Source organism: Erinaceus europaeus, chromosome 9 (genome assembly GCF_950295315.1).
Source record: "Erinaceus europaeus chromosome 9, mEriEur2.1, whole genome shotgun sequence".
NCBI classification, from domain to species: Eukaryota; Metazoa; Chordata; class Mammalia; order Eulipotyphla; family Erinaceidae; genus Erinaceus; species Erinaceus europaeus.
Genome location: NC_080170.1, coordinates 62,424,988 through 62,447,549, shown reverse-complemented (window position 1 = coordinate 62,447,549; position 22,562 = coordinate 62,424,988). Strand labels below are relative to the sequence as shown.

The following is a 22,562-nucleotide window of genomic DNA, read 5'->3' as shown; positions in this document are numbered from 1 at the left end:
ACAGGCTTGCTTTTGGTTTCCTGCAGTGGAATTGTGCTGGGGTAAGAGAAGAAATATTCGCATGCCTTCATTCTCGTGTTGTCTGACTTGATCTTTGGCTTGCACATGTGACACACAGCGTAACTGAGCTCTAGTTACCTAAATCTCATTTTATAAGAGCACAGGAAGTTGGAAACCAGTGGTCCTTTTAACAGTGGGATGGGTCCTTCTGTACTTGGAGAACACACTGTTACCTCAGCACTTATAGCTAATGAATTATGACTTTGGTGTGTTGTGTGAGCTTGGCTTAGAATTGTGCTGCTGGGACAGATTTGTGCAAAGCTCCTGGTTGTCTCCCACAGTTATCATGGTGAGGGGACTGACATCAGGGGCAGAGGGAGGGACACACAGGTCTGGGAGGGTGGGCTGTTAGAGCTGTGTGCCTCTGGACTGGTGTCTTCCTACCTCTCCATCTTTGGACTCCAGTCTCAGTTCTGTTCTGCAGGTGGCTTCCATGTTGCCGGCCTCTGCGTTGATCTCTATGCCTTTTGGTGCCTCCATCACCAGAGACCGGGTTGGAGACTCAAGCCTGTAATAGACAATAGACTCAGGTCCAAGATTTCATTTCACCGTTTTTTCTTCAGATAGAGGTAGAAAGAGAAGCAGAGAGAAAGGAGAGAGAGAGAGAGAGAGAGAGAGAGAGAGACCATAGAACTGAAACTTCCTTTAATGTAATAGGGGTGGGACTCAAACCTGGCTTATACACATAACAAAATGCACACTATCCACATGAGCTACTTCACCTTTTTTTTTTTTCATATTGTTGCATTCCTGCACGAGATCAGAACACTTTGTAAGTTTGCTTTTTAAGTCTGAGCAGGACTGAGCAAGAGTGCATAATGGACCTGGACTGCTCTCTTCCTTGCTTATCACAGAGGTTGTATGGGGTATGTTCTAGGATCCTGAATGCATTTTGTCTTATGCCCAGCCCATTAAAGCTTTTTTTTTTTATTTCTAGTTTGCCAAGTTCATAAGATTTGTTTATTCCCAGAGTAAGGCCATCCCAAGTCTAAGCTAAGGTTGTGAACTTGGTAGGCATCTCTACATTGCCATGAAGAAGACCCAGGGACCAAATGTGCCAGGGATTAAGTCAGGGGGTTCTCCTATGTCACTCAAAGTCTGTTTCTTTATTCATAAAGTACTTCAAATGGTGTCAGGTGCACTGGACACTGCTCACAGGTCTTAGCTGTTAAGATCACTGCCATTCCTATTTTTTTTAATATTCCATTTACTTACTGGATAAAGACAGAGACATTGAAAGGGAAGGGACAGACAGAGATAGAGAAACACAGAGAGACATGTGCAGCACTGCTTTAGTGCTGCTCACAAAGCTTTCCCCTTGCACATGGGGAACAGTAACTTCAACCTGGGTCCTTGTGCATTGTAACATGTGTGCTCAACCAGGCATGTCACTACCTGGCCCCTGCAGTTACTATTCTTATCACACCTACAACTCTTCAAGAACTTTCAGGGACTCTAATATGACATGTGGGTGTGGTAGGCAGCTGACATTATCCAGCAGAAGTGGCAAGAGACAAGAGAATTGGGGAGATAATCGCTCCACCACCTGTTGTGCTCCACCTGTCTCTATCCTCGGGCTCTCATATGATGCTGGAGATTGGACCAGGGCCACCCCATTGGATGGCATGTATTCTACCATTAACCCTCTCAGCCTCTGCTTTCCTACTTTCTGTGTCCCAGCTGAAGTGAATGAGACACTAAGACACTAAGTAGAAGGAGGGGAGTCTGATATAGAAAACAGTAGTTGGAAGGTGAAGCATACATAGTACTAAGCGCAAGGACCCCGGCAAGTGCCTAGGTTTGAACATGCGGCCCCCACCTTCATGGCCTGGGGGAAGCTTCACAAGCAGCGAAGGAGGTCTACCGGTGTCCTTCTCTCTCCCTATCTCACCCTCCTTTATTTCTCTCTGTCCTATTCAATAAAAATGGGAAGAGTTTTAATCTCCTGCAGCATCATAAGCCAGAGCTGAGTAATAGGTGCTACCGGGCTTGAAGTGTGAGATCTCACAAGGTGATAGCACTTTGATGTTGGCATTTTATTCAGAAGACTCCTAGGATGTACAACAATTGCACATGGAATACCAAAGGAGACCACACAGGACTGAAAGAAGACAGGACTAGAATGACCACAGGAACCCACTAAATCACCGGTGAGTACAAACACATGTGGCTGGTGACAGAGAGGAGCGTAGGGAGAGATTGTCTGCTAACAGTCCAGCAGTTTATCAGTTGAGACACCACCTCTAGTCTGCTCCACCAACAAGGGGACAGCTGAAGGGAGGAGAGGACTCCCCAGAGACTCACCAAATGCAACTCTGAGTCTCCACTGCTACTGCCCTCAGAATCTGGAGCAGTGATAGGGAGGGACACCAGGGGACAGAGATCTAACCAGGAAACTCAGGAGAAGACCTATACCTTGGTGGCCTAGCTGAGGGGCTGTGAAAGTCTCTTTGCATAACCACTGGATTATCTCTGCCACACCCTGCTTTATCTCTTGGTCAGGAGTCAGTGATTAAGCTAAGAAGCCTATTGATAGTTTAAAAACCCTCAGGCTCCCATAGCCTATAGGGACGAAAAACAAAGAAAGAGGCTTTTAAACCACTGAGCTCCAACTCAGGTATTAAAATACTATTGAAACAACTGTTAACTTCCACGACTGTGAACCCTTTAATTAACTTACTCAGACACAAGTCAATCCAGGCAATAGTGATCAGTAATTTGAAAAATACTGAGAGAGGGAACTCATAACATAATATATAAAATGGTTAAAACAACAAGAAGAAATATTGGAGAAAAGAACCAGGACAAGAATCCAGCTAAAAGTCCCCCAGAGGGTGAAGCACAAAATAATGAGTTCAACATCCAAACACTAGCTAAGGAAATAATCACAGAAGTGAGTAAAGAATTTGAAAAAATTGTAATCAGAAATATAGGAACAACAAATGAGACTATGGAAGAAAATCCTAATTATCTCATGGCTATTAGAGAGCTGAAAGTTGAAATTGCTGAGCTAAGAACGCAACTAGCTGAACAAGCTAAAACAGTATCAGAACAGGGAAACAAAATAGACGAACTCCAGAAAACAGTAGAGCACAGAGAGAATAGTCAATGAGGCTGAAGACAGAATTAGCAAGATCGAGGACGAATTAGAGACAACTAAAAAAGAAGTAAGAGATCTCAAAAAGAGATTAATAGATGCTGAAAACAAAAACAGAGTCCTATGGGATAACTTCAAAAGAAACAATATATACATTATTGGCATACCAGAGGAAGAAAGAGAAGGAGAGGAAGAAAGCATTCTCCAGGCCATAATAGCTGAAAACTTCTCTAGTCTAGACAACATCAAAGACATAAAGATTCAAGAAGCCCAGAGGGTCCCAAACAGAATTAACCCAGACCTAAAGACACCAAGACATATCATACTTAGAATGGAAAGGAATAAGAATAAAGAAAGGATCCTGAAGGCTGCAAGAGAAAAACAAAGAGTCACCTACAAAGGAAAACCCATAATATTAGCAGCAGACTTCTCCATACAAACACTACAGGACAGAAGAGAATGGCAAGATATCTATCAAGTGCTCAATGAGAAAGGCTTTCAACCAAGAATACTATATCCTGCTAGACTGTCATTCAGACTAGATGGAGGCATCCAAACCTTCTCAGACAAGCAACAGTTGAAGGAATCAACTATCACCAAGCCTGCCCTGAAAGAAGTTCTGAAAGGTCTCCTATAAACAATCAGACCACCATAAATAGGACATATATTAGAACACTCTAAAACTCTACAAGAATGGTGTTAAAATATCTTCAGTCTTTGATATCAATAAATGTCAATGGCCTGAATTCACCTATTAAAAGGCACAGAGTAGGAAGATGGATCAGAAAACACAACCCAACAATATGCTGTCTACAGGAAACCCACCTAACTCAACAAGACAAACACAGACTTAAAGTGAAAGGATGGAAAACTATCATACAAGCCAATGGCCCACAAAAAAGGGCAGGAACAGCTATTCTCATATCTGACATGATAGACTTTAAAATAGATAAGATGAAAAAAGATAGGAATGGACACTACTTAATGCTCAGAGGATCAGTCAATCAAGAGGATTTAACAATTATTAACATCTACGCACTCAATGAGAAGCCATCTAAATACATCAAACTTCTACTGAAAGAGCTACAGCAATATATTAACAGCAATACAATCATAGTAGGGGACTTCAACACCCCAGTCTCTCAACTTAACAGATCATCCAGGAAGAAAATCAATAAAGACATAAGGGAGCTAAATGAAGAGATAGATAAACTAGAACTATTGGACATTTTCAAAGTCATTCATCTCAAGAAACTGGAATACACATTTTACTCAAATCCACATGGGTCATTCTCAAGGATAGACCATATGTTAGGCCACAAAGACAGCATCAGAAAATTCAAGAGCATTGAAATCATCCCAAGCATCTTCTCAGACCACAGTGGAATTAAACTAACACTTAACAATCAACAAAAGATTAGTAACAGTCCCAAAATGTGGAAGCTCAGAAGTACAGTTCTTAACAACTTCTGGGTCAAAGAGGAAATAAAGGAAGAAATCACAATGTCTCAAGAGTTCAATGAAAATGAAGACGCAAGCTATCAAAATATTTGGGACATAGGTAAGGCAGTACTAAGAGGGAAGTTCATAGCTGTACAGGCACACATTAGGAAACAAGAAAAAGCACAAATAAACAGCCTGATTGCACATTTTAAAGACCTAGAAGAAGAAGAAGAACAAAGGAACCCTAAAGCAACCAGAAGGACAGAAATCACTAAAGTTAGGGCGGAAATACATAACATTGAGAATAAGAAAACCATACAAAAGATCAACGAAAGTAAATGTTGGTTTTTTGAAAGAGTGAACAAAATCGACAAACCTTTAGCCAGACTCAAAAAACAAAAAAGGGAGAAGACCCAAATAAATCAGATACTAAGTGAAAAAGGAGTTATCACAACAGACACTGCAGAAATTCAACATATCATGCGAGGCTTCTATGAACAACTATACTCCACCAAGCTAAAGAACCTGGAAGAAATGGACGATTTCCTAGATACCTACCAACTTCCAAAACTAAGTAAAGAGGAAGTAGATAACATGAACAGGCCCATCACAGCTAATGAAACTGAAACAGTTATCAAAAATCTCCCCAAAAATAAAAGTCCTGGACCAGATGGTTTTACAAATGAATTCTACAAAACCTTCAGAGAAGAACTAATACCTCTACTTTTAAAAGTCTTCCAGAAGATTGAAGACACTGGAATACTCCCTGCCAGCTTCTATGAAGCCAACATCACTCTGATACCAAAAGCAGACAGGGACACAACCAAAAAAGAAAACTACAGACCAATATCTCTGATGAACATAGATGGGAAAATATTGAACAAAATTCTAGCCAACCAGATACAGCAGTATATCAAAAAGATTGTTCATCATGACCAAGTGGGGCTTATCCCAGGCATGCAAGGTTGGCTTAATATACGCAAATCAATCAGTGTGATCCACCACATCAACAAAAGCAAGACCAAAAAGCACATGGTCATATCAATAGATACAGAGAAAACCTTTGACAAAATACAACATCCCTTTATGATCAAAACACTACAAAAAATGGGAATAGATGGAAAATTCCTGAAGATAGTGGAGTCTATATATAGCAAACCTACAGCCAACATTATACTCAATGGTGAAAAACTGGAAGCAATTCTACTCAGATCAGGTACTAGACAGGGCTGCCCACTATCACCATTACTATTCAACATAGTGTTGGAAGTTCTTGCCATAGCAATCACAATCAGGCAGGAGCAAGGAATTAAAGGGATACAGATTGGAAGAGAAGAAGTCAAACTCTCCTTATTTGCAGATGACATGATAGTATACATGGAAAAACCTAAGGAATCCAGCAAGAAGCTTTTGGAAATCATCAGGCAATACAGTAAGGTGTCAGGCTATAAAATTAACATTCAAAAGTCAGTGGCATTCTTCTATGCAAACACTAAGTTAGAAGAAATTTGAAATCCAGAAATCGATTCCTTTTACTATAGCAACAAAAACAATAAAATATCTAGGAGTAAATCTAACCAAAGAATTGAAAGACTTGTATACTGAAAATTATGAGTCACTACTCAAAGAAATTGAAAAAGACACAAAGAAGTGGAAAGATATTCCATGTTCATGGGTTGGAAGAATTAACATCATCAAAATGAATATAGTACCCAGAGCCATCTACAAATTTAATGCTATCCCCATCAAGATCCCAAGCACATTTTTTAGGAGAATATAACAAATGCTACAAATGTTTATCTGGAACCAGAAAAGACCTAGAATTGCCAAAACAATCTTGAGAAAAAAGAACAGAACCGGAGGCATCACACTCCCAGATTTCAAACTGTATTATAGTGACATTGTCATCAGAACTGCTTGGTACTAAAACATGATTAGACACACTGACCAGTGGAATAGAATTGAGAGCCCAGAAGTGAGCCCCCACACCTATGGACATCTAATCTTTGACAAAGGTGCCCAGACTATTAAATGGGGAAAGCAGAGTCTCTTCAACAAATGGTGTTGGAAACAATGGGTTGAAACATGCAGAAGAATGAAACTGAATTACTGTATTTCACCAAATACAAAAGTCAATTCCAAGTGGATCAAGGACTTGGATGTTAGACCAGAAACTATCAGGTACTTAGAGGAAAATATTAGCAGAACTCTTTTCTGCATAAATTTTAAAGACATTTTCAATGAAATGAATCCAATTACAAAGAAGACTAAGGCAAGTATAAACCTATGATACTACATGAAATTAAAAAGCTTCTGTACAGCAAAAGAAACCACTACCCAAACCAAGAGACCCCTCACAGAATGGGAGAAGATCTTTACATGCCATACATCAGATAAGAGTTTAATAACCAACATATATAAAGAGCTTGCCAAACTCAACAACAAGACAACAAATAACCCCATCCAAAAATGGGGGGAGGACATGGACAGAATATTCACCACAGAAGAGATTCAAAAGGCTGAGAAACACATGAAAAAATGCTCCAAGTCTCTGATTGTCAGAGAAATGCAAATAAACTCAACAATGAGATACCACTTCAAAAAAAAAAAAAAGAAAACAGTAGTTGGCCCTGAGGGAGTGCCAAGTCGTCAGTGGTGTGTACATCTCACTTGAACATTAGGAGTCACTTTGTTGCTGCTCACCTCTGGCTCAAAGAGAAGTCAGAGGCTGGATCCAAGATTGGAGAAGTAGAGCTAGGAATGGCAGATGCCTTTCCTCCTTTCAGCATTAGAAGCACGAGGTGCTGACAGATGACTACTATGAAACTGTCCCCTAACTTTTGGGTTGTTGGAAAAATCATGACATAATCTTTCTATGCAAAAACAGAGCCAGGCAGAGAGGTAGACAGAGAGAGTGAAAGAGAAGATAGCACCGGCACTTCCTTCAGTGTGCTAGGGATTGGGCTCAAACCTGAGGAACCTGGGTCTTGAACTTTGTAGGCATTTCTCTACATTAATACAGACATCATTTATTTTTCACCAAGCTATTTCACCAGCCCAAAGAAATGATGATTTCATAGGAACATAGACCAAAAGGACGCGAAGCTTTCTGCTTCACCTGAATGCCCTTTGGTGTTGAGGCAGACTTACTGGTTTACCTGTTAACATTTCCAAAGTGAAGACAGCTCCTAGATGAGCACCAGTGGGCTACACTGCATACTTGTGGGATGCTGGTGCCAGCTTTGCCCCTAAACTAGCGACATTATACAAGCACCAAGATGGCACTGAGTAGGGAAAACCATGACAGTTGAGGAGAGACCTATGACTGGGGCCACATCCCCAAGAAGCATGGTTTGGTAGAACACCTATTACCCCAGAGTGTTTGGTTTATGGTCCACACTTTGAGAACTACTGCTCTTCAAGTTGAACTTGTCACATTACATGCCCACAAGGTAGGCATAAGAGGTACATGGTGACCTCAAAGAAGGCTATATCTGTGCTCATTCTTGAACTTGGTTCCTGGTAAGAATTTAGGACACATACGGAGAACAGAATCGCTAGACCCTAGGGTATGCTTGTGTGCTCCCATTTCTGCTTCTAGAAGCTTTGCCGTTTTAGCTTCTGTACTTGAATGTGTGCTTCCTGTTATTAAATCTCAACAGAGGTTGGGTTATTCTTTCTCCCTAACATTTGAACTGATTTCCTAGGAAATGGATGGGAGGGGGTGGCCACTATCTCACATTTGCATTTCCCAAATTAGTGATGGAGTTAAGCATCTATTCATTTGTTGGAAGCCCTTTGGGACTCTTCAGTGAAAACGTCTTTTGTCTGTTTTAATTGTCTTCTCTGTTGTTATTTGTGTGTGTGTACGAGTTGGAAGAACATTTTATATATTCTGGAAAACAATTATTTAGCAGTTCCATGTTTTGGCATATCTTCTTTGAATCTGTCTTTTTCACTCTGTGCTTGGCATCTCTTGATGAATGAGGTTTTGCATTTTAATATCAACAAACACATAATCTCTTCCTCTGGGGTCTGTGTTTCCTATCTTATTTGAGCAATCCTTTCCTATTCTGAGATCATAAAGTTTAATACTATTTTCAGAAGTTTCATGCTTTGCTTTTTTTGTTAAGTTCCTAACTCACCAGGTGTTAATTTTTTTTGTATGGTCTCATGCTGGGGTGAAGACAGAGGCAGATCGATGATATTGATATTATATTTTAACAAATCTACATTGGAAAAAAAGTATCTGTCTATCCATCTGTCTGTCTGCTACTGGGTTATTGGGATTCAGCACCTACAGAACACCACTGCTCCAGGTGGCCATTTTTTCTTTCTTTCTTGTAGCTAGAGAATGAGAACAGAGAGGAGAGACAGCACTCTATCACTCATAAAGCTCCCTCCATCCCCACAGATGTCTCCATGTGGTGGCTTGGGACTTGAACCTGGGTCCTCATACATGGTAATGTCTGTGCCCAATGAGGCAAGCTACCTGCTGGCCCTGATAAACCCACATTTAGCTCTTGTCTTCAGTGATGGTGCCATACAGCAATGAATTCTTCCTGGATTTTCTGGTCTGTTCCATTGTTCTGTTTGTCTGATCCTATGATGATAATTAAATATTTTAGTTTGCTTTCATATTTCATAAGACAAGTCCTCCTACCTTGTTCTGGCCCATTTTTCTTGGCTTCACACATCCATTTCAGAATCAAATTAAACCTACTAGAAAGCTCTGTGGGATTTTTATTAGATTTCAGTGACTGCATGAGTCTCCATGTGGCTTTGCTATCTTTGAAGTTTTCCACTAAAATCGAACCATTCTCATCATGTGGGTTCAAAATATCTTTTGTAGTTATTACACATGACTCTCTTAACTATGGATTTTTAAATAAAAGAGTTCTCACCATTATTCTTTTTGGAGGCTGTATTGATAACTTTTTTCTTGGTCTTTTTCCATTATGTGGTCATGGGACCTACAACCTTAACTGTGAATAACTTATACCCTACTGTTCATTTAACTCCCAGGCCATGGCATGTTGATCTTACAGTCAACACCTGAGGAAATTATTTATTTAAAACAACCACCACCACCACAACAACAACAACAAGACCATATTTATCAGGCCAGCAAAACTGCACACTTGGATAGTGTACTGCTCTGCCATGTGTGTGACCCAGGCTTGAAACCAGGGTCCACTGCATTGAAGGATGTTTCACTGCTGCAGTCTCTCACTGCCTTTCTGCCCCTGTTTCTATCTAAAAGAAAAAGGAAGAGAGAGAGAGAGAGAGAGAGAGAGAGAGAGAGGGAGAGTGTGTGTGTGTGTGTGTGTGTGTGTGTAGGGAGGAGGACTGACCAGAGAACTGCTTGGCATTTGAGGTTAAAGACTGAGCATGAATGAGAAGCTTGTCCTCTAACTCCACTGCTGTAATTACTTTATCTTTCATAGTTAGTGCACAGGTTGTTTTGGATTTTTCCTTACAAGCACTAATCAATTTTATCTTTTTTTTTTTTTTTTGCTATTCAAAATTTCTTACATCTTTCACTTTTCTTTTCAAACTGGACTGAGATTGTCTAATATGATGTTGACTAGAAATAAGGATATGACAGTGCTGTTTTTTTCTGACTTTTAACAGGAAAACTTTCAAGACCTGGCCATTATGGCTTTGTTTTGTTGTTATAGTGTTTCTCCCCAATACGTCTTATTAAGACAGGAGTGTTCCCTTCTAGTCTTTCAAAGTTTTTGTAGCATTCATTAATGTAAATTTTATCAAGTACTAACCTATTCTTCATATATTATGATGAGATATGTTCCTTTAATATTTTAATGTGGTGACTATATTAAATGTCCAGTGGTAGATCACAATGCCACTACATAACATCTTTTCTGTAGATATCTGAAATTTGTTCTTTTTAAGATTTTGTACCTGTGGTTGCAAGCCTCTGATTCTCTTTTAAATTTATTTTCAGGTTATATCACTTCTCTGTGTTCTGAAATTCTTTTTTTTTTAATTGAATTTGGGGGTGTTAATGGTCTACAGTATCTTTAACACCTAGGCATGGCCTTTGTTCAGGTATTCTTTTTTTTTTTTTTTTTTGTCTCCAGGGTTATTGTTGGGGCTTGGTGCCTGCACTATGAATCCACTGCTCCTAGAGGCCATTTTCCCCATTTTGTCACCCTTGTTGTTATACTTGTTACTGTTGTCATAGCTGTTGTTGGATAGGACAGAGAGAAATTGAGAGAGGAGGGGAAGACAGAGAGGGAGAGAGAAAGATAGATACCTGCAGACCCACTTCACTGCTTGTGAAGAGACTCCCTGAAGGTGGGGAGCTGTTGGCTCAAACTGGGATCCTTATGCCAGTCCTTGCACTTTGTAGATTCTTAATGAAAGATCAAAACAATCATTTGCCCCTATATACCCAAACCCACTGATAAACTTTATGGTCTTGGAGAAGCATTTTGTTTACATTTTAAAAAGGGTTAGTAGGACCAGAGTAATTTTGTTTCTTCTCAAGTTCATTTTGGTAAATTATACATATCTTTTTCTTGGTGTCTTCCCATTTCATGTAAAGGTTTTCACTTGTTTGGAAAACTTTTATAGTATCTACTCTTTCATCCCCACACATAAGTAGTTATTCCCCCATTTCATTCAATCTATATTTTATAATATCTTAAATGATTTACTTGTTTGTATTATGAGAAGGAGAAATGAAGACAAAGGGTCAGATTATTGCAATGCTCCAGCACATGTGGTGCTGGGGAATGAACTGGGTCCTTTGCTCTACTTCTGATCCACTTCTTTCCATTCCAATGATTTTTCACTATGTTTTTTGTTTCCCTGGAGAAGTATGGCCAATTTTTTTTTTCCTCCCAAAGATCAAATTTTTGTCATTGTACATCCCATCTGTTTTATGTCTTTTCTAGTTCCTGAATTTGTCTCTGCTGTTCTAGATAGGTTAGAGTAATTGCAGGTATTCTGAGTTCTGAAATGTGCTTCCTTCTTAATTTTTCATCCTTAAATTGTAATACATGCATTTAAGGTTTTCCATTTTTGGCAGTATCTTGAAGTTGTATTTATACTACAGGTGAAAATACTTCCCGCCCCCAAATTTAGTATGATGCTTTCTGTTGTCTATGCAGTATTGTAATTACAGTGCTGTATTATAAGTATAGTGACCATAGTCACCATGCTATATATTCCCAGAATGTATTTGACTTTATTGTTGAGGATTTGTACCTTTTTACCAACCCTATGCAGATCTCACAACCACATATCTATTTCTGTCCTATGGGTCTGGTTGAATCTTAAAGGGAACAGAGAGCTTACTATATAACATTAATTCTTCCAGAATTGATTTTTGGCCAGTACATATCAGCATTCATGCCCACCTGAAAAGAATGTGTATTCTGCAATACATACAAGTATTGAATTAGTTGAATTTTTCTTTTTATTTATTATTTTTTAAATTTTTTCCCTCCAGGGTTATTGCTGGGGCTTGGTGCCTGCACCATGAATCCACTCCTCCTGGAGGCTTTTTTTACCCTTTTGTTGCTCTTGTTTTATAATTTTTGTGGTTATTATTATTGTTATTGATGTCATTGTTGTTGGATAGGACAGAAAGGGGGAGAGAAAGACACTGGCAGACCTGCTTCATGGCTTGTGAAGTGACCCCCCCTGCAGGTGGGGAGTTATGGGCTCGAACCGGGATCCTTATGCATGTCCTTGGGCTTCACACTATGTGCACTTAACACACTGCGCTCCCGCCCAACTCCCTTAGTTGAAATTTTTCTATGCATACATATATAATTGACTGATTAATTGCTAAAGTGGTGTGTTATTAAACTCATATCAGTTTAGAATAATTTTATGATAGCAAAGAAGGTCACTTGAGAATGCAACAAGACTAGGATTACTTTGGGAACCCACTAAGTCATAGGTGAGTGCAAACACATGTGGCTGATGGACAGAGAGGGGCCTAAAGGAGAGATTATTCCTGGGGCTAAAACCTTTATCTACTCCAGAACAACTGATAACAATCTGGCAGTTTGCCAGCTAGGCGCCACCTCTGGCCTGAGTTTTATCAACAAAAAGACTGCTGAAGGGAGGACAGGATCCCCTAAGGCTCACCAGATGCAACTGTGAGTCTCTATTGTTACTGTCCCTTAAAGGCTGGAGCAGCATCAGGGAAGCTCTGTGCTGATATTGGTGGGGCACAGAACTGGCCGGGGAAACTCAGGAGAAGATCTAGGGTCTGGAGGTGAGAATGTATAGTGTGAGCCATTCCACATTGTTCTACTGATAAATTGGGAGACAGGGTGAATAATTGCCTCGGAACCCATAAAGTCCAAATGGGTTTTGTTTAGAAACTCACAGAACCAAGGAGTGCTGCCCAACTTGGTTCTGGCCTCTAGCAGAGAAGCTGAACTGGTCTTGGGGCTTTAGATCCCTGGGGCATGGGAGTCATTTAGCATAACCCCTATTCTATCTATTCCCACCCTGTTTTATCACTTGGTCAGAGTGAGCGATTAAGCTAAAAATTTTTACTTATAGTTAAAAAGCCCATAGGCTCCCATAGATTGCAGGAAGATAAAGAACATAAGAGAGTTTAACAGCCATTGTGCTTCACCTCAGGTATTGAGATAACATTGAAACAGCTGTTAATTTCTGCAACTATGAACTCTTTAAACCCCTTACTTAGACACAAGTCAATCCAGGCAAGTATGATTAGTGGATTGAAAAGTACTGAGAGTGGTCTGGGAGGTGGCACAGTGGTAAATCTTTGGACTCTCAAGCATGAGGTCCTGAGTTCGATCCCCGGCAGCACATGTGCCAGAGTGATGTCTGGTTTTTTCTCTCTCCTCCTATCTTTCTCATAAATAAATAAAATCTTTAAAAAAAAAAAGAAAAAAAGAAAAGTACTGATAGAGAGAGACCTCATAACATACCATATACAATGGTCAAACCAAGAAGAAACATTGGAGAAATGAATCCCAGACAAAACCCCCCCCAAAGGTACTGCAGTAGTAATCTGATATGCCTAGATTGGATTTCATTTACACCAGTTGAAAATACGTTTTATGACACTCAAAGTTGTAGTTTTGTGATTTCATCACTGTGGACAATACACAATTGGATATCTTTGAAAATTGTATTTGCTCTATTTCCCACACTCCTTTTGGAATGCGGTTTAGTCATTCTACTCTAACAGTCCTGTTGTTCTGCCTCCCTGCTGTCTGAATAATTTTTAGATATACTTCCATGTCATTTTTCCCAAAATTTGTTTTCACATTATTATTTTTTCATTATACCAAGGAAATAGTAATTTATAGGACAGTTGTTATCACATGGTTATAATCTCTCATTCTTCCACAATAGGTGTCTATGCAGTGACCCCACCACCAACTTATGTTCAAACACACTCATCCTAAAAGATATGTGTTTGCCTATGTTCATAGTAGCACAATTTGTTATATCCCAAACGTGGAAGCAGCCCAGGTGTTCAACAATATATGAGTGGCTAAGACAGAAGTTGTGGTATACTATTCAATTATTGAAATGGTAAATTCACCATCTTTACCTCATCTCAGACAGAGCTTGGGGGAATCATCTTAAGTGAGATCAGCCAGACAAAGAAGGATAAATATGGGATAATCTCACTCATAGACAAAAGTTGAGATATAAGAACAGAAAGGGCAAACACAACGTAGAACTTGGACTGGGTTTGATGTGCTGCACCAAAGTAAAGGATTTGGGTAGGGAGGTGCTTTCAGGTCCTGAGGCAAGATGGTAAAGGAGGATCTAGGCTGGGGGTGAAAGTCATGTTCTATATTTCTTGAGGTTTTACTCCTTCACTTCCTTTTTCAGCCCTGATTCACAACAGACATACTTATTTTATATCCTTTTCTGCTATTTCTCATTGTTGAGGAATCCATAGGTTAAAATTGACTGCCTTGTTTCCCTTCATGCTCACAGTGCCATATTTCTCAGTGTGCTTTGTTCTCCTTGACTGTGAGTTCATACTGCTCTGGGTCTATGTGTAGCAGTTATTAGAGAGCCACCTCTTAGGTGATTTTTTTTTTTTCTAAAGAGGATTTGCATTTCCAGAAGTCACGGTATCACCATCAGCTTGGGCCACCTGCATACTAATATATACTGTTTGAGGATTTGGAGCCTACAGGTATTTCAGGCTACACACCAGAGTGAGGGCTGTTTATATATTGCTAAATTTGAATACACTTTTTTCCCTCCTTCTGTTCACTGATGAGGTTAGGGTTGGATCATTTTTCTTGCTATCTTGATAAATCTTCTCTCCCGTTTGAAAGGTCAAGGGTGGGGAAGACTAGGGAGGGTAGAGTCTATTTAATCGTTATGGTAGGATTTAGTACTTTGGGGTCAGGTTTATTTGTGTGATCTCTAATTGGATTCTTTGCTTCTGTGGGGCCTGAGATCTGCTTTTGCCCATGACTCACTAATATGTGAAAACTGAAGTTGACTTTCATTGAGTTTAGCAAAACTTGTAGTTACTGTTGGCTGGTGTTTTAGTTATTGGATTCTGAATAATTTTAATTATTAACTTGTCAATGCACTTGAACTTATAAAAGTATCTTTTTGCAGCAGTTTGTTTTTAACTAAATAATTAGGGTACTTACCCTGCCATACTACTTTACTACTGGCTGGTTGGAAAAGTCATGACTCATTTTTGCAAAGAAAAGCAGAAAAATAGGGGGGAGGTTGTGGTGCACCTAGTTGAGTGCACATTACAATGCATAAGGACCCAGTTCAAGCCCCTGACCCTACCTGCAGGGGGAAAGCTTTGCAAGTGATGAAGTAGGGCGGCAGCTATCTCTCTTTCTTTCGCCCTCTTTATCTACCTACCCCTCCAGTCTCAATTTTTGCCTGTCTCTATCCAATTAATAAAGATAAAAAGAATCTAAGAAAGATGAAAAACAGAAAAATATATCATAACTTTTTGACAGCCCAATAAACTCATTTTTTAAAGCTGTAATTTGATATTGTACAGTAATATCAACTCACTTTTAAAAGGTGAAAATTAGTGACTGGTGGAAATAACTCAAGCTGGTAGAACACAGGTCTTACATGCCTGCAGTTCCTGGTTTGGTCCATGGCACCACGTGTACCAGAGTAGTGCTCTGGTTTCTACTCTACCCTCATCCCATCTCTAGTTCCATCTCACACATTCCTGAGGCTTTATCTCATGAAATAAAATATAGAACACCTAGAGGTTGATTATTTACTTTGAACCATGCATATGCCAATTTTCTGAGCAGCAGATATGTGTTAAGAACTGTCAGTTTGCCAGAAAATCCTCTGGAAACAGATGGACCAGGGTTCAGTCAGAGAAAGCACCTGTGATGTGAATTTAACCTGCCATAGTCTGGGTCCCAGGTTAACACTGTGGATAGTTTGTTATCTATCCTTGTGTCTCATTCAGGAGCTGGAAGTCAGCAGGAGAGACAGGAAGAGAGGATGGAGGTGATATGGAGGAACATAAGTATGACCAGAACCTATAACAGTCTCTATGTGTCTATGTCTTGTGCTCATTGAAGAAAAAGCTGGTGCTTGTGTCTTTCTTCTTAAAAGTGAGCCTACACTTGGGGGAGGGGGCCTGCAGCTAACAATCCAGCAGTGATCCTACAGCAACCAGATGAGTGAAGGGTGAATTCCCAACATGCCTATGTCTAGTCTCCACCTCCAGTATAACAAGAATGTGGTTTCATTCCCACTGTCCACTGTCACACAGCAATACTCACTCAGGCAGGGAGTTCCAGGAAATGTTCCAGTTTAGGTAAGTTGGTAAAATACAAATCTCCCAGGCCACCTTGTTCTGCTGGTGGTTACACTACCAGGTATAACCACTTTGGTTTATACACACTTTACTCAAATGGAGCCAGTTTTACTACTGGTTGACATAAGTAACTAGAAAAAAGAAGCTTGGGTCTTTCTTTCTTTCTTTCTTTCTTTCTTTCTTTCTTTCTTTCTTTCTTTCTTTATTTCTTTCCTTGACTCCAGGGTTATTATGGGCCTTGGTGCCTGCACCATGAATCCACTGCTCCTAGAGGCTCCCCCCCCCCCCATTTGTCACCCTGGTTGTTTTATCATTGTGTGGTTATTATTATTGTTGTTATTGATGTCATTGTTGTTGGATAGGACAGAGAGGAGGGGAAGACAGGGAGGGGGAGAGAAAGAAAGACACCTACAGACCTGCTTCACAGCTTGTGAAGTGACCCCCATGCAGGTGGGGAGCTGGGGGCTTAAACCAGGATCATTAAGCCGGTCCTTGTGCCACATGTGCTTAACCTGCTTGAGTTTTTCTAATTATACAGGATCTATTTTAAACTCAGATAAGGCAGTATTTAAATATTATGAATGAAGCTGTTGAGTATCCTGACTTGAAAAAAATCTAAGCAGAATATTCCAGGATTCTGTTCTGAAGATTTAAGCTATGGGTTGAATATTCTCATGGAAGACCATTTCTCTCTTTAAAACAAAAGCAAAAACAAAACAGTGTTACTCTGTTTTCTAGAGAAAACAAACTCTGAAATTTCCTTTTATGAAAGGTAAACCTGGAGCATCACAAAACACTTTTTGAATCAAACTTTAGTTCCCAGTTTAGAGCTTATTGCCTTATCTAATAACAAACATTTATTATACCAAGCCCAGGGGAACACAAAGAAATGGCCTGTATCCTACACTGATAAGAGTCTTCACTGGTCTTGGAGGTCTATTAGGAATTGGCTCATTTGTTTGATCAACAAAGATTAATGGAATTTCTAGTATATAGAGAAAAAAATAGGAGTTCTACCTGTAAACAAGATAAATATAATCCTTGCCCTGGAGAATTTATGTGCTACTGCAAATGATATCCATTGCACAACGACCTGCTTATAGTGGAAATGTATCCTTGATAGAGAAGTGTAGGGGAGGAGGGTTATAGGAATTCATAACTTGGGATGACACTGTCGGTAGAGCTGGGGTCTGGGAAGATATGCTGACAGCTGAAGAGTTAATATTAACTCCTTGACAGCAAGGAGTTAATATGAATAAAGATGAGTATTCCACAGAAGGGAATAGCCAGCATCAAAACTTTTAGACAGAAAATAATTCTGGTGGTTAAAAGAGATTCACAGGTTGATAGAGAATGGTATTAAGAAGATGTCAGAGGTAAAGCAGGCATGGCCTTGCAGAATATGGTGAGGCAATATAGGATTTTAAAGGAAGTGGTGCTTAGGTGTGAAAACATTAATGAATAACATAATCTTTTATCCCTGGTGCAAAGATGATGACTTTTCTGTTACTTGACATGGGGGTACACAGATATTTGGACAAACATTATTGGCTTGTCAGAATGTTTCCAGATTTGACTAAGATCTGAACCAGTGGACTCAGTCAAGAAGATTGCTTTCTCTAATGTAGGAAATCAACTGAAGACATGAGCAGGACAAAAAAGGCTTCATAAGAGAGAATTTTTTCTGCCTGCCTCCTTGAGTTAGGGCATTGGTATTCTCCTGCCCTTAGACTAGAATTGACACTATTGAGTCTCAGTTCAGACTTTAAAACTCAGGTATCACATGAACTAATTCCTTGTGGGGTGTGTTTGTGTGTGTGTGTGTGTGTGTGTGTGTGTGTGTGTGTGTGTGTTTGTATACACATATCTTGTCTTGGTTTAGTTTATCTAAAGAACCTTGGGACTGGACAGATCACTCACTCAACAGGGTACATACCTTACCACTTACTTGGCTACAAAAGAGAGAATAAAAAGAGAGACAAGGGAACTACAAAGAATCCTCACCTGTGAGAAGTTTGTGACCGAGGTTGGGGCTGGAGTGAGTCAAGGATGGTTGTCAGTACTGTGGATTTTGTAGCTCATGGCTTGTGTGGGTTTGCTATTGAATAAAGGATCTTATCCCGGCTACATACAGACTGTAAGGAGTGCAAATGAGTTGAGTTTTTGATGTATTGAAATAGTAGTGTGGCAGTGAGGGGATGGGGAAATTGTGGGACAGATAATCATGGACAGTCATGGTTGTCTTAGCCAAGTGATGATGCAAGTGTTGTCTCAGCAGGGAAAACTTTTCTTCTGGGACATTCTTGTCTTAAAGACCAAGCAGAGGCCCAGAGTGTTCAGAATCTGTTGCCTTCTGAGGCAGTTTCACAGTTCCTGACTGGGCCAGGAATTGTGATAAGGACAAGATTGCCTGCATCTTTTAAGTTATGAAACCACAGGGATATTTTTTTCTATATCAAACCACCTTTCCAGGCAAATAAATGAATACATTTTAATAACCTTTCCTGTTCTCGGAAAATTCCATTTTGAGTACCTGTGAGACATAGTTGTGGCAGCCATGTCCCTTCTCTCTTCAGCTCTACTAGGAGGCATAATGAATCACAGAAACACCACAAAAGTTTAAATGCTATCCCCAGGTCTGCTTTTTAAGACATGGAGAATAATTTATTTGCAGTTGGCATTATCAGTTTGTCCTCTCCATTTCAAGCTCATTTTTTGTTGAAATTGTTTTTGCAGAAACAGTGATTACTTATCCAGATTTCTCGTTTTCATTTCCTCCATCATAAGAATCTACATTAATCACTTCCAAACCTAGACAAGCTTTTAGATCATATTTTGCTCCCATCCTTGGAGAGTGGAGACAATGGCTTTTGTTACTTTGGAGTGCGACCTTCAAGAACATCATCAAATCTGTATAAGACGTCCATGTGGAAACAGAAGTGGGCTAGCTTTCTGAGAAGTGGGCTTTCTTTTCTGAGAAAAGAGCAGATTTATACCTCAGACTGCTTTCTGTACACTAAGCAGCAAGAAACAAAAGGAACCAGTTAGGATTGAAAAGAAAACAATTTAGAATGACTGACAGAGCTATTTAAAGATGATGATGCTACACTAGTCCATCGAGATTAGCTGTTTTTTAGGGCATTCTTGGTTTGGTTGAGGCCATTAATTGGGGAATTTCAGTGTGGACAGAATGACCCAGGGAGCTTTCAAAGCTCAGGTTGCATCCTATACAAAGTTTTAATAGCCCACACTGTGATCACTACAACTGATTCAATAGATTCCTTATGGTAACTCTGGCAGCGCCACTTGCCAGGGTCATTACATGCTTACGGAATACCTAGGCTAGCTGTGTCCCTATGTTGCTGATGTCATGTGACCCTGTGTGTCATTCACTTACCTGAGCAAACCAATGAGGTTCATCACTCAGAGTGTGTGTCCCTAAGAAGGCAGTGTGATTTAGGGAAGCACTTAAGGTTCATTTGTTTCTCTTTGTCTTTGTTGCTTTGAATTTCATTAGACCCCCCACTGCCTTTTTAAGAGCTCAGAATTGGCTTCTTGTTTATGGAACAATGCCTTCAAAATGGCTTCCACAGTTTAAATGTACCATGTGATATATCCTATTAAGCCAACAGCTTTACTACAGAGCTTCATCTGACCTCATTTCCTTATAGCCCTTTTGACTCAACTTGCACTTATGAGTTAAGCTTTCACATGGTTGACTCAAAGAAGCCTCAGAAGTATCAAATGAAAAGCCTACAGTCAAGTTCCAGTGACAGATTGAGAGTCACATGCCACTAGTTAATGCACACTAGACACCAAGCACGCTGGTGCTTTCTCTGTACAATGTCTCCTTCCTTCTTTCCCACAAGGCAGGAGAAGGCAATGAAGGTTGAGAGAGGTTGGATACTGTAGGCCAGTCATGTGCCTTGAGGACTACAGACAAAGCCAGGGCATCCTTTTCCTTGTCAGCATGTTTTGTAATGCTCTATGGCTCTGGTTGTTAAAACATAGCCCCACATGTTGGGTGCAGGTCCCTCCTATACCTCTGTCTGTTAGCTGAAGCTTCTCTAGCCAGACCAAAGGCCAGTCTCCTGGTTAAGTTCAAGTGTCTTGAATCTAGTTAAAAGAGGATCTTCAACAGCTTTTCTTCTAGTAAGTAAACTCTGCCTAAAGCAGAAAGTACACTTCTTGCCAACATCCTCTAGAACATCTATTATTTCTTATCTTTCAAGTCTCACATAAAATCCACCACTTCTTTAAAGAGACCTTACCTGAGTATCCCATTGCTCTGATTTCCATGTTGCTACTGTACATAATTTGTGATTATTTATTTGTCTGTTTACTTGTTCTAACCTCTTTCTTCCTCCTGAAGTAGCATTGTAAGGCTGGCAATTTCACTAGATTTATGCCAGCATCAAGGATGTTGTCTGGCTGCTACTCGGTAAATATTAGTGGAAAGAGTTTATGTCCCTTTGAGACTCTGCTACATAGCTTGCATGGAACACAATGCTTCTGTTATATTTTGAGTCAGTTCCAGGACCTACCAGCACTCTTTTTTTCCTCTCCTCTTGGTATGATCTTGGACAATGTATCATCACAGTCTGATTACACTAAAATTGGCAGTCACATTTACATTTAAACAAACTAGAAAACCCAACAACAGATTACCCATTTTGCTCATAACTACTTCATTCTGTATTTGTTTTACCTTATTTGTCGTATGTAGTATATTGCCTTAGAGTTCCCACAATGCCTTAGTTTCTCTCACTCTAGTACAGGCTAATTTCTTGGGGGTGAATAGAGGATTGTGATCGTTAAATTTGAGCATCAGGATTTTGAGTCCAAATCCCTTCCACCTGAAGAATGACTATCTCAACCTGGAAAAGTTGCTATAGCTTTTTAAGGTTAAGCCTTTTGTCTTGATCATGAGCAGTGACAAAATGATTACAGAACTCTAGAATATTGGACTGTGGGAATATAGGTGAGGGTTTACTCAAGAACATCCCAAGTAGGGCATGATAAGCAGATTTTATTATTATATTCATTGAGATAAGGATACACCACATTTAGTCTTTCCTCCTAAACTAGTTAGAAAACTTTTTTTTCCCCTCTACAACCTCTAATCCCCTCTGACTTTAATACTTCATTCTCCCCAAAGGGGCATCCTGGTTTCATATGGCCATGTGACAGTTAGCAAGCCAATGGTAATTTTAGTCTAAAATGTTCAGAGGAGAGTGTCTGAAGCCTCTTTTTCTTCCACACCAAGATTCAGTCAAACATCAATGACTTCAAAAGTGGAAAGTTTGGAAATCATGGTATCTGAAAGGCACAGAAGTCCTGTAGAGTTTGCTAATTACATTTTACTAGGAATCCAAACCAACCACAAATATTGTGTCACAGTGGTTTGACATGTGCTCTGAACAGTGTTTTCTCAGGTGACTAAAGATGAAGCCAGAGAAACCACGACTGTAGTTGAATAATCTGTAGTACTTCCTATGCCCTACCATCTCCAACCCATCACATTCCCCATACACAGATTCTCTCTCAAGGGAAACAGAAACTAATCATTGATTTGAATATCGAAGAAATGATGTGTGTCCTCACACTCTCAGGGCTCATTAGTAAGAGTAATAGCTTTCAAGTCTTCTCAAGAAGTCCTAATACTCTCAGATCATTTAGTGGCCCTCATAAACAACCTAATTCAATGTGTCACAGAGCTGAACCCATTATTTTCATGAAGAAATTCACAAATGTATTTAGATTTCTCCTTTAACTAGAATCTCTAGATTTGATCAGGACTGGAGATACCAATAGTTTTTTGCCATGTGCTTGTGGGGCCTCCCCTCTCCTTTATACAACAGGAAGCTGGGAATAGGTTTCTCTCCCAATTGTAAAATAACTCTTGTGTTTCTTATCAGCATACAGATTTGGGGAGTTTAGTAACTCATGCCTGTACTGTTAGTCATGATTATAATGTAAGCAGCCTTTGTTTTGAGTCAAGTGGTCTTTGGGACACAAATCCTTGTCTATAGGGACCAAAATAGGTGAACTGCATGGCTCTGAGAAGGCTGTAAAGTAGAAATTATTATGTGAGTAAGTGTAGTTCATTCACATTTAATTTGATAACAGCTATGCAATACAGAATTGCAGATAAAA

At 39.8% G+C, this 22,562-nt stretch overlaps 1 protein-coding gene across 3 annotated transcripts in view; it reads right to left on the bottom strand.

The window, feature by feature from the left end:
* The window catches only part of SGCD (sarcoglycan delta), a 423,227-nt gene that overhangs the window by 10,408 nt on the left and 390,257 nt on the right, over positions 1 to 22,562 (bottom strand). For all 3 annotated transcript variants that reach the window (XM_060198044.1, XM_007528637.3, XM_060198045.1), the window contains one exon: positions 445 to 568. In XM_060198044.1, the coding sequence (XP_060054027.1) occupies positions 445 to 568 (124 nt within the window). The remainder of the gene's footprint in view (positions 1 to 444; positions 569 to 22,562) is intronic.